Consider the following 12813-nt stretch of genomic DNA (forward strand, 5'->3'; position numbering starts at 1 on the left):
CATCCAGGACTGCGTTTCTCGAAAGCATCGTGAGCTAAGTTGATCGTAGAGACCATTGGTGCCAATGGTTCCACAGCCCTGGAGTTCAACTTTCACTTAAGTCTCATCATGCATATGCTAGCCCCTTATTACTGTATACAACTGGAAGACAATTTCAAAAGTCCTAAAATGCACAATAAAAAAGTCCTAAAATGCACAATATAAAAAAAACTAATTCACAAAGCTAACACACAGTCTCAAACATGAATCGGAAACCATTGCACGCTTTAAACAAGTAGCTTCAACCGATGTGCGATGCATCAAGCATGTAAACCCCAGCTTGCGCAAATCAATTTACTGGTATTTGCGCCATTATTTACGGCCCAAAAAAGCATGTCTTTAACATAATGTTCACTTAATTTCAGTGAACATTATCAACAAGTGTTTTGAAAGTTTTTAAAGGTTATTTAATTGGTTTGTGGGACAAAATCTAAATGTCACATCTTTTAAACAGAGCCACATTCAAACCTGAACAAACATTGAGCTCCGCCAAGAGTCAAATCAAAGCCCTGTACTGATAAACAGGCTTGATTTAATGGGGCAGTAAATGGCAGGGCGGCACTAATTTTCAGGGATCAGGCGGCACGCAGATGCTGAGACAGATGCAGTAGCCTGAAAATAGATCTGAGTGACAGACTTCCAATTTATGTCTAAAAAACTCCACTACACTATGGGGGGAGGTGGGGGTTAAATAAATATATACTATCTCTTTAATATCTCTCCAAGACAGCAATGAAATTAAATTCAGAGCAAATGGAGATTTTGCTTAAGTCTACTTTTCAGATGTTTCTGAAAAGTAGACTTAAAGGGTTTGTTCACCCAAAAAATGAAATTTCTCACCCTCATGTCGTTCCAAACACGTAAAACCTTCGTTCATCTTCGGAACAACAAATTAAGATATTTTTGATGAAATCAGAGAGCTCTCTGACTCCTCCATAGACAGCCATTTAACCACCACTTTCAAGGCCCAGAAAGGTACTAAAGACATCGTTAAAATAGTCCACGTGACTTGCAGTGGTTCATCCTTAATGTTGTGAAGCAACAAGAATGCTTTTTGTGCGCAAATACAAAACAAAAATAGTGACGTTATTCAACAATTTCTTCTCTTCCCTGACATTCTCCTACGCTGTTTACGTTTAGCATTTCCAGGTTCTACATCAGAACGCCGGCTCAGTATTGAGAATGACACAGAGGAGAAGAAATTGTTGAATAAAGTCATTATTTTTGTTTTGATTTGCGCACAAAAAGTATTCTCGTCGCTTCATTAAATTAAGGTTGAACCACTGTAGTCATGTGGACTATTTTAACGATGTCTTCAGTACCTTTCTGGACCATGAAAGTGGTGGTTAAATTGCTGTCTACGTAGGAGTCAGAGAGCTCTCGGATTACATCAAAAATATCTGAATTTGTGTTACAAAGATGAACAAAGGTCTTACGGTTGTGGAACGACATGAGGGTGAGTAATTAATGACAGAATTTTCATTTTTGGGTGAACTAACCCTTTAAGCAAAGGGTAGGGTTGTCAAAAGTACTGACTTCGGTACTTCAATACTGGTAAGTTGGTACTAAAAATTTTTAAATGAGACAATGCCAGCATTTTCCCCTAGCATCTTGAGTGCTGTTGAGTGGATTCTTAAACACCTCTGATTTGTCAGCTTTGCCATGAAACATAAACTTCATAAAAGCAACATTCATCTTTTATTTATCATAATACCACAGTATTCATGTATAATAACGCTAAACCTGATGTAAAATGTAACCAGCACACAGTAATTAGGCTGGAATGTGACCTTATATTCATATAGAGCAGAGAGCAGCTCATGATGTGTACTGTGTCATTGACCCATCATAATCTAGGCGTTTAAGTCACTATATATAGAGCTTTGGGCAAGACGGCAGTCTCCTGCTGGCAAAAAGCTAAGAAAAATGTCAGAGAGACGGATAAAAAGGATCGACGACAAGGCCACAAATATGCCCTTGAGCTTAAAATAATCGAGGACTTTCTCGTGTGAGAGGACGTCTGATTGTATCCCTAACACTTCTGATGGTGTACACCCTGTGCTGCTTTAAATACTTTGAAATTCTGGGTGTGATGTTGAAATTCATTTGCCTGTTTATGCCATGTACTAGGAGCAGGAAACAACTCCACTGATTCACAAGAACTTCAAAAACAAGGTAGAAGTCATCAACATCACTTGAATTCATGAGGTACAGGACTAGAGATTTGTGGGTGGGGTTTGCCTAAAAATATACACCACAAAAACATGCATTTACAGTCTTTTTTATACAGCACAACGGTTTGAAACAGGAAGTGCATTCATTTTTATGCACAAGTCAACAGAAAAAAAGACGTGCGCTTCTGATGTAGCATTTCCTTCCTATGCAATCAAAACAAATCAGAACTGGTACATTTTTATATGGCTTTTATGCACCACTGCATCTTTGCACTGAATTTCACAGCAAAAAGTGATTTTCTTACTCAGCATTTTTGTCTCGTTTTCCAGTACAAACATCTAAGCATTCTTAAACAAAGAGACACTTGCCTGAAAAGCAAAGGGACGTAACATAAGAAATTTATAAGTTTAATTTATAATTTATAAGTTTAAAACAAGAAAAAACATTTTCCAATGGGGTAAAGAAAAATATATGTTTATTTTTCCGACCCCAATAGCAGATATTTTTTTCTAATTTTAAACATAAACTCAATTAATTTTGACAAATTTATCAGCAAATAAGACTTAATTTCTTAAGTCATCTTGATTCTCAAGTAAACGTATATTGATTTAAGAATGTTTATATATATATATATATATATATATTAAGATATTTGTACTGGAAAACAAGTCATACAGTCTTTTTGCAGTGCTTAAGGCCACTGCCTTTTAATAGCTGCTTTTAATGAGCTCCATTATCATAATGTCCAGGACAAAACTCCTGGTTGTGAGTGATTATGATTACAGAAGTAGTGGTAGTTGAATTACAACAGTTTTGGATGCAATGTCAGAATTAAATCTGTCTTACCTTGGGACCAGCAAGTCCAGGTAGACCAGGTGGCCCAGATTCACCCTGCAAGGGAAAGAAAATAAGAAGACCTCCTTCAGTCAAAGACTTACATTTCCAAGTGGGATAAATCTGTTAATGATCACTAATGCACAGTATGAACATTCATGAGTAAAGCAGATTATTTACATTTGGTCCGGGTTTTCCAGGTGGTCCCATTTCCCCTGGCTCTCCTGGGATTCCCTATAAGGTCAAGATAGTTTGCATATGCAAAAATAATGTTTGGTAATCATTTAATGTAATTTTCAATAGATATAGAATGATGTATTGTTTTTTTAACCTTGCTTCCTTGAATTCCAAAGTCATCTAAATCCAATTTGGAAAAGCCGGTGCCCTAAAGAAGATTTTAAGGGAATAATTTCAGTCATTGTAGTTTTTGCTTATTAAAGAGAAACTTTATACACTTAACCTTTAAACACAACAACAGGAAAATTAAGATTAAAAAAGTTTGAGACTCACTGTCGGTCCTGAAGGCCCCGGTGGCCCTGGTGGTCCCACTTCTCCCTATTAAAAGGTTGGGGGAAAAATTATACAAGATATTATATACTTTTTAATTTTAATGTCAAAGAAAAGCTCAAAATCGACATACTTTGGGTCCTTCCAGCCCTCGCTCCCCCTTTTGTCCTGGTTCACCTGCTTCACCCTGTAAATAAATGAATAAAATAATAACGTAAAGCTTTGAGAATATCAGAAAATGTTCTTGATGTTTCACTCACTTTCTGTCCATCTTGACCAGGCTCTCCAGATGCTCCCTTCTCCCCTGGTTTTCCCTGGTGGATGAATAAATCATGACGGTAAACATTTGTCCAAATCACCTGAGCCACTAATAATTATACCTACACCAGTAATAATTCTACTTACAGGTTTACCATCGGGTCCAGGAGGTCCTTCTCTGCCTTTCTCCCCTCTGAAGCCCTGCGTTGAAACAGTGAAGAGTTAAATATATGTTTTAATCAGATGTCCCAACAAGCAAAAGACCTCAGCAAGTTTGTCTGTCCATCCAATAGAATGCATAGTTGAAAAATGCATCCTACTGGATCTCACCATAGGTCCAGGTAGACCAGGCAGACCAGGTTTACCACTGGGACAATCGCAACCTTCTACAGCAGGAGAGCGATCCGAAGGACACTGGGGGATACAAAACACAAACAAAATAAGCCAATCCAGAATAAAAAGAACATTTTAATTTTTAAAAGCAAGAATAGTTAAGCTTGTAACTTACCCTGTCATCATCCTATAACAAACACAGAAAGATAAATTAGAGTGGGAAGCAAATCAATGGTGGCAGATAAACACTTTAAATGAGTTAACCTAGATTGACACATTCCTGGATCAACATCCTTGTTGGTCCTGAAACAACATTACTATCAACCAGTCAGATTAGAAGGTTCATTTAGGATATGAGTTAAAGGGTTAGTTCACCCAAAAGTGAAAATTCTGTCATTAATTACTAGGGGTGTGACGAGACACTTAGGCTCACGAGACACAAGATTGGGTTCACGAGAACGAGACCAGATTTTTGCACAGTATTTTAAAGAAATCCTCAGTGACAAAATTCATGACTGGAAAAATAATCTGCAAGTGCATTTCAAAATGTTTTAACTAATCATCTTGTAATGAATGTCATTTCAGTTCTACTTTCTGAGTATGAATTATCATATGCAGTAAAAGACAACAATATACACACACTGTAAAAGGTTTTGCCACAAACTTAACTGACTGGCTTCTCTCTTGTATGATTTCACATGAGTCTCTTCAGACCTTACTGTACGTGAATTATGAGCTTCCAAAACTTCTTATTGAGGCTGTGTGTGACCTCCTAATTAAACTCCTTTCCACAAATTGAACACAGAAATAAAAACAATATAAATAACAAAAATAAATAACACAGTTTGTCTTAGTCTTATTAAGTGCAAACAATAAGTGCAACCATAATCAAAGTACTGTCTCAATATTCAAAGTGCAAAGTACAGAGACCAAAACAGAGACCAGAGCTAAGAGGTGGTTACAACTACACAGCCCAGCCTAAGATAGGTTTGATATTGGGAGACAGGCTATTGTGTGTAGCCTAATTTGTGCGCATCAGGGAGCTCGCGTTTTACTTTCGCTTTCGAATTTGCGATCTTATGTACTCTGTGTATAAGGAGCGTCGGTGCTGAGCACGCATTCAACAAGATAAGACATTTATCAGACACTTAGGCTCTGTTGTGCAACGAATCCTCTGCCATGGTCTTGTAAGTCATCTCGCCTTACTCTCGTCACAAGATCAGTGAACTGTGATTCCTGCTGCACTGTGTGCGACTCTGCAGCTCGTGCTGGATGAGCAGAGCAGACGTTTACAATAGTTTACAACTGAAATTATCCAACTGAATTAAATGGTTTTTATTTCTATAAAAAAGCTAAACGACAGGGGAGGCACCGTAATCTAATGTAAATGTAGCGGTGGTATATTCTATGCTAATTTCACCCTCGCGCTCTGTCATAGCGATATCACGAGACAGCCGAAAAATCTTGTCACATTTTAATATTGCACACTGCTATTAATTACCCACCCTCATGTCGTTCTGAACTTGTAAGACTTTAGGTCATCTTCAGAAGACAAATGAAGATCTTTTTGATGAAATCTGAGTGCTTTCTATCCTTCCATTGACAGCCTACACAACTACCACTTTCAAGGCCTAGAAAGGTAGTAAACTCCAGTGGTTAAACCTCAGATTGACTACTGTAGTCACATGGATTTTATCAAAAAGATCTTCATTTGCCTTCTGAACCAATGTCTTATAGGTTTGGTAATAAGACATTAATTAATTAAGTAATTAATGATAGAAATTTCTAACCCTTTAAGGTAATGGATGAATGGGCATAAGGGGTAGAAATAAGGTTAAGGCTGTAATTGCTGAATAGGAATGTTGTTCCAGAACTAATAAAGGATGTTGATCCATGTTGCACATGCCCAATAGTGTGGCAGATAATACTACAGTCTTACCACAGAGTAAATTTCACATGCTGTCTCTCGTTCACTTTGCTGGGGGTCACAGTAGAGCCGTAACTTCTGCAGCACAATCTGATAAAGCATAACAAAACACAACAGAAATGTAATGATCTGACCATTTGTTGAACAATATTGTGGTAGCAAACTTCCAACTACCAGTCTACCACTACAAACTTGTGATCAGTCAGATGTCAAAAAGCGCATAAAATGTTGGAAACACTCACAGGGACTGTAGTCTCGATATTGACTTTCTTGGCCACCTGAGTCTTTCCGTTAATGTAGATAGGAACAACTGGATCTAGGAGCTGCTCCTCCACGTACGCGCCATCTACGAAACAAGTGATGCGTTTGGGTCTCACCAAGAACTTCAGCTGGTGCCAATCCGTGTCAAAGAGCCTCTATGGAGACATAAATCATATCATTAAAAGACATACACATTCAGTCATATCATTTATGAGAGACAAGTACACACCTGACAGGTAACAAACTGTATAAGACATAAATACACAAACCAATTGTTAAGTTGTGATGTATCAAATACTGTTTCTGGATCCAAGCCTCTACTCCGTTTCAAGGGAGAATACTATCTCAACAGCCATTTAAGAGCATTATTCATTTATAGAACACCTTAAGGTTAGGCTTTTAAAAACCGGACACCTATATTTAAACGATTCAGAAAACATGAATCACTGTCTGGTCAACTATGGAGATAAAACTTATGTCACACGGTGACGTGTGACATCAGACTTAACCAGATATATAAATTTCACATTTTCTTTTTTGTTTAGGAATCATCAGAGACTAATTCTTAATTAATTTCTGCTTTTATATTCTTACTGTATGGATATTTTAATAATAGCCATATCCCAAATTGCATACTTCCAATTTGTCCTAAAAGTATTTACTCTGATGTTAAATGGGACATTTTGATGAAAAATTGATTACACCAAAAATAGTCAGTGTTGGGGGTACGCATAAAAAGTAACGCAAGTTACATAATCAGATTACTTTTTTCAAGTAACTAGTAAAGTAACGCATTACTTTTAAATTTACAACAAAATATCTGAGTTACTTTTTCAAATAAGTAATGCAAGTTACTTTGTTTTCCAATTTATTGAATGACAGCTCTCCTTTTTGTTGTAATACAAACAAACAAACAGCCAAAAGTAACATAGACAAAAGTAATATAACGCATTACTTTCCATAAAAAAGTAACTGGCACAATTAGTTACTTTTTAAGGGAGTTACGCAATATTGTAGTGCATTACTCTTAAAAGTAACTTTCCCCAACACTGGAAATAGTAGATAATTTAGGCACCTTATCAACCTACTATAGGATATGGGATGCACTAATTCTTATCTTGCCTACTATTTAGCATGGATATTGTGTGAAGCCAATGTTTATCTTAATGAGATTTAAAAGTGACAAAAATTTCACAGACCTTGATCCCTCTGTCATTAAATATGACTGACTGCTCTTTCTTCAGAGTGCTGGTGCAGGTAACAGTGACCGATTTGTCTGCTCCGTTCACAGTCACAGCGATCTGCTTAACTCCATCCTGAGATAACACCCTCAAGAGGTCAAACTTCATCCAGTGAGCTGGGTTTTTCAAGCGTAGAGTTGCCACAAACACGAAAGCTGGAGGAAGGCCTTCTGGAAAGATCTCTCTGTGAGGAACATCAGGTGTAGGTCAAAGTAGCCTGAATTTCTAACCACAGGAATTCACTCAACATCTCATTTACATCACATGGATTGACAATTCAAGCATTTCAATGTGTGCAAGAATATATCTATATATCTATCAGCTATAGATTGCAAAGCAAAATTCACCTGGTGTTGTGAGTGATGTCCATGCGAGGGCTGAGCTGTGACGCTCTCTCTGATATCAAAGAGCCCTGAACCTTCTGAGCCACCTGCTCGATCTTCATCAGGCTCATTAGATCAAAGCCTTTCTGATCGTTCACTGTCCCAGGGATCCGCGTCGGACACACCGATTCTGTGAATGAGAGAATGCAGCCACTCAATTCACAGACACTTTATAGCCTTTAGTTGCACTTCAACTGTTTTGTAATGCTTTGCATCGAATGTGTTTTTCCAACCAGACAACCATGACAGAATAAGAAAATGTCCATTATCTGAGATCTAATTTAATGAGATCTCTTTAATATCTGTTATTTTGCCTAAAAAGCAGAGATTTTGAGATTAAATAGAGAGAGCAAATGGAGGCTTACATCTTCAGATTCTCAGATGTTTCAGAAGAGATATCAACACTGAAAAAAAAGTCTGCAATCAAAAGTTAGAGATCTTAAAGGATTAGTTCACTTCAGAATTAAAATTTCCTGATAATTTACTGAACCCCATGTCATCCAAGATGTTTATGTCTTTTTTTCTTCAGTCAAAAAGAAATTAAGGTTTTTGAGGAAAACATTCCAGGATTTTTCTCCATATAGTGGACTTCAACTGTGTTGTAAACACTTGCTCAGTACTTCTGCCTACGTCATCTAACATGATTACGTAAGCTAGTACAAGACAAGCATTTGTGGTCAAAAAGTATATCATTTTTATCTTCTTTAGAAAATGACAGATTGTTCTATCATTGGTAACTGTTAAAGTCCATTATATGGAGAAAAATCCTGTAATATTTTCCTCTAAAACCTTAATTTCTTTTCGACTGAAGAAAGAAAGACATAAACATCTTGGATGACATGGGGGTGAGTAAATTATCAGGAATTTATAATTTTGAAGTGAACTAATCCTTCAATATAAACTCAAGATTTCTCTTCAAATTCTTCCAAAACCAAATCTGAGCCACTATCCACATTCATTTTATAACTTTGACTCATTTGTGTTCATTTTTATTCCTCCATACTAAGGAATTTCAGGAGAAACATCAGAGACAAAGTTGATTATTTAAAAAAGTCTCTCCAGCTATGAAAGAGCAACATTTGAGCAATAAAAAGGAAACAAATCAACATGCAGTGACCAAAACAACAGAAAATGAATGCCAGTGCAAAACCATGTAGCATTAAAAAACTAGTACACTAGTCCAAAGATACAATCTCCATTGGTCTGTAAGCATCCTGTCTTGGCAGATGATGACCAACAGTTTCTCTTCAGGAGTAAACAAATGTACTGGGCCCCATGTTTATGTCCCTGTAATGATTATAAAAATATGCTCAAGCATTACTCACCCTCGCATAGTTTCTGCTCCATCAGGTCCCATATGCTTGCAATAGATTTGTAATCCTCCACGTGTAGCACGTAAGTAGAGGCTGGCTTGTTGGCCACGGACACCAACTCAGAGTTAGTGATCTCATTTCCCACACCGACTGCAAACAGAACAATATTCTGTGCTCTGGCCTCCATTGCAGCATCCTCAACGTCATCCTGTGAACGCCCATCGGTGAGAACCACAGCGATGCGGTTTCTGGGAGACAGGGAGGTGCGGTTAGGCATCCCGAAGACGTGATCTGTGGCAAACTTGATGGCGCGGCCAGGTTCGCGTGTTGCCTCCCAGGTACGAGATGGAGGTGATGGCCTCGATGAGTTCCTGGCTGTTCTGATGCTTTCCCAGAGGAATCTCAAGTCGAGGGGTGTCACTGTACTGGACAACCGCCACCTGAGTGTGCCTGGTGCTCACGTCAAAGCCACTGGTGATGTTGATGAGCCAGCGCTTGGCTGTTTCAAAGTTGGGGACACCCAAGCTTGAGGAGCCATCGATGATGAATGCAAGGTCATTGGGAGTTGTGCTACAACCTGCAAACCCAGGAAAACATTGGCCCATAGAGTCCACATGCACACAAAGTTGTGTTACAATTCTTTGAGGAAATGTAGAGTGAAGACAGGTACATTTTGTCTCAATGTCAAGAGTTGCTCAATTTACCTGAATTCACCCTACAGCATCTACACAAGAATGACTGAATAAGCATTACTAAAGTCAAGTGTATTCATTTACTTTACATTTATGCATTTGGCAGATGCTTTTATACAAAGCAACTTACATTGCATTCAAGGTATACATGTACATTTTATCAGTTCATGCATTCTCTGGAAATTGAACCCATGGCCTTGACGTTGCTACTGCCTTCAATCTCCTTTTTGAGCTACAAATTCCTCAAGAGTGTCACTTTAATGCATATTTATATTGTTAAAATGTGATTTAAATCATTTGACTAATACATCATAAAGCATAAGACTAAGAATAAGATAACAAACCAGCTTGAGTGTCCTCTTGCTGGAATCCACTGATGTACGGCAACAAAACACAAACAATCAGTGAACGAAACCTCCATGTCTGCATGGTATGGCAACTAGAAGCCAAGCAGCAGGTAGAAAAATCCTGTAAAAAAGATGGCATTTTATGTGAAGTATAAATATAAATATATATATTGAGCATTCTCAGAATATTTGAATTTTTTTATTATTTAAAATTAAATTTAACAATAAAATTAAAACATTCTGAATCTGCACTTTCAAAAAAGTACTGCGGAAGTACCATGTTATGATCAGATGTGCTGTCAAATCGATTAATCGCAATTAATCGCATCTAACACAAAAGTATGCACTTACATAAGTATATATTACATTTATGTAATGTATGTATAGGTACACACATACATAATATATAGAAATATAATAATATATATATACACACAAATTATGTAAACAGACTTCTGTTAGATGCGATTAATCGTGATTAATCAATTTGACAGCACTTATACCAGTTTGATAGGTTATTTTAACAAATGCATCCAACAACTATGGTTACCATGATTTTCCATGGTATATTTGTAGTAATACCATGGTCCTTGGAGAAGTTAAATTGAGAGAAAATCAAAAATGTCAATAAACAAGTAAAAAAAAAAAACCTCTCTCTCACCAACAATGCAAGTCCTGGATATCCACAAGGTTAAACAGTCAGTCGCCACCAACACGTTACAAGGCAACAGCTAAAAAAGCTCTCATCACTGACATAAATTACAGTCCAGTGCAGCAGAAAGTGCGCAGATGGCAAGATACAGCCAAAGACTATTTTATATCTGCACCCACAGTGACGTACAGCCTTCCCTGGGCAGAATGAAAGAGCGACAGGCATCAGAGAGAGGGAGGAGTATGGGTTTAACCCTCCACAAAACCATCTTCAAAGAAAGTCAAGCCAAATGGCTCCAAGCCTCCAATCCCAAGGCCCATTCCACAAATAGCGCAGTCCAAAATGTCTTTATTTTCTCTGCCGTCATGCATGGAGTTATTTAGAAGAGTCCATTGACATTACATTAACATCATGTCTGTGCAATGTCTTTTGTGTTATAGCGATGACTATGTCTTTATTCTTCAGTAGCAGCACGTAGTTTGTTTAGGCCAGATACTTAAACACAGATGTTGGCACCTTCCTTTGAATCCCAATACTGTGAAATAACTTCTAGGGGACCACCGTCGTTCTCTATTGGCCTGTTTATGAATAAAAATATGTTTAGAAAGAAAGTAGCACATCTAACCACATTAGTACCTGGTCAAGGAATATGTACCTGTGAGTTGCTTTGCTAAACGTCCATGTGTATATATTTATACACCACAGAATTGTACACATATCCACTGTTCAAACACTTTTATATATTGGCACAGCTATTTTGGATCAAAGGTGGGCCCCTCCAGCTACCAGAGGAATCACATTAGACAAAAATAGAGAAGACATAAACAACTCAACTGAACTGAAGCATGTGAGTTTAGTTTAATGGTGTGTAGTGTTTTTAATACGATGTAATGACGCTGAACTACAATGCATTTGTTGTGTGGACTGGATCTAGGGTGGAAAAGCACTGGAAATGAATGTGGCATGCACAGAAGTATATCATCTCAAGAATGAGGAATGTTTCTGCTTGTCCTAATATATTCAATGAAATGGTGGTGTTGGGGAGAGTGGTTGTGACATTTGTTTGTTAACTCTACATGTTCTTGAAACTTTGAGAAGTGAATGCGTGCTGAAACATGCATGTCACGGCTATACAATGTCGCCCTCTAGTGGATACAATGGTCTTTACACTGAGTACAACTAGGTTTTCCCCATAGGGATCGGGATCCCCTAGTGGTTCATGATGGAACTGCAAGTGATTCGTAGAACTAAATTAAATGTGTACTTTTAAATTTAATCATTTACAAAAAACTTGAACTCAAATAATATAAAAAGTGCCTAAAATCATACACACTCACTTGAGATTTAAGACTTCTTCATGTCTCGTGACGCCATCATCTTGAGCCAAATGATGTGTGGGTTCCGTCTGGGTTTTGGATTTATTATAAGTAAAATAAACTTGTGGTTTACATTATTTGAAAAAGTGCACGTGCACTGTTAATACCTCCAATCCACTGTATTTAAGGAGTATAATGGTTAGATTTGTGTAAAGACTAACTTACATCCTTATGCCCTTATTTAGCAACGTGCTATTACGTTGTCTGTTACCATTTGTTAGGCTGCATATTGTGCATTTTTACATGTAGAAAACAGTATTTAAATTCCTGTATCGTCAGTATGGCTAGTAGCAAATATCTAACACAAAACACTTGAACGTGACATACTCGAGAGGTGGAAAGTAGTTCTTCAGTCATAGGTCAATTGAATTCATCTATTAATGAGCATAAACTGTCTCTTACTATGGAACTATTTGACTTGGCGGAAGAATTGTTTATTGTGATTACTGGTGTCATAATAAATGTTACTTGAACA

The 12813-nt window shown here is 37.5% G+C and overlaps 1 protein-coding gene across 1 annotated transcript in view; it reads right to left on the minus strand.

Annotated features, from left to right (window-relative positions):
- si:ch211-106n13.3 (vWFA and Collagen domain-containing protein) overlaps positions 1-12436 on the minus strand; it is a 35766-nt gene extending 23330 nt beyond the window's left edge. The window contains 18 exon segments of the mRNA XM_051911792.1: positions 3061-3105; positions 3229-3282; positions 3380-3433; positions 3559-3603; positions 3689-3742; positions 3816-3869; positions 3961-4014; positions 4144-4227; positions 4322-4333; positions 6086-6163; positions 6316-6489; positions 7534-7759; positions 7923-8088; positions 9284-9587; positions 9589-9848; positions 10308-10431; positions 10972-11540; positions 12300-12436. Of these exon segments, the coding sequence (XP_051767752.1) occupies positions 3061-3105; positions 3229-3282; positions 3380-3433; positions 3559-3603; positions 3689-3742; positions 3816-3869; positions 3961-4014; positions 4144-4227; positions 4322-4333; positions 6086-6163; positions 6316-6489; positions 7534-7759; positions 7923-8088; positions 9284-9587; positions 9589-9848; positions 10308-10392 (1749 nt within the window). The 5' untranslated portion in view covers positions 10393-10431; positions 10972-11540; positions 12300-12436.
- Positions 12437-12813: the final 377 nt, after the last annotated feature.

The sequence above is a fragment of the Ctenopharyngodon idella genome, chromosome 2 (genome assembly GCF_019924925.1).
Source record: "Ctenopharyngodon idella isolate HZGC_01 chromosome 2, HZGC01, whole genome shotgun sequence".
NCBI lineage: Eukaryota > Metazoa > Chordata > Actinopteri > Cypriniformes > Xenocyprididae > Ctenopharyngodon > Ctenopharyngodon idella.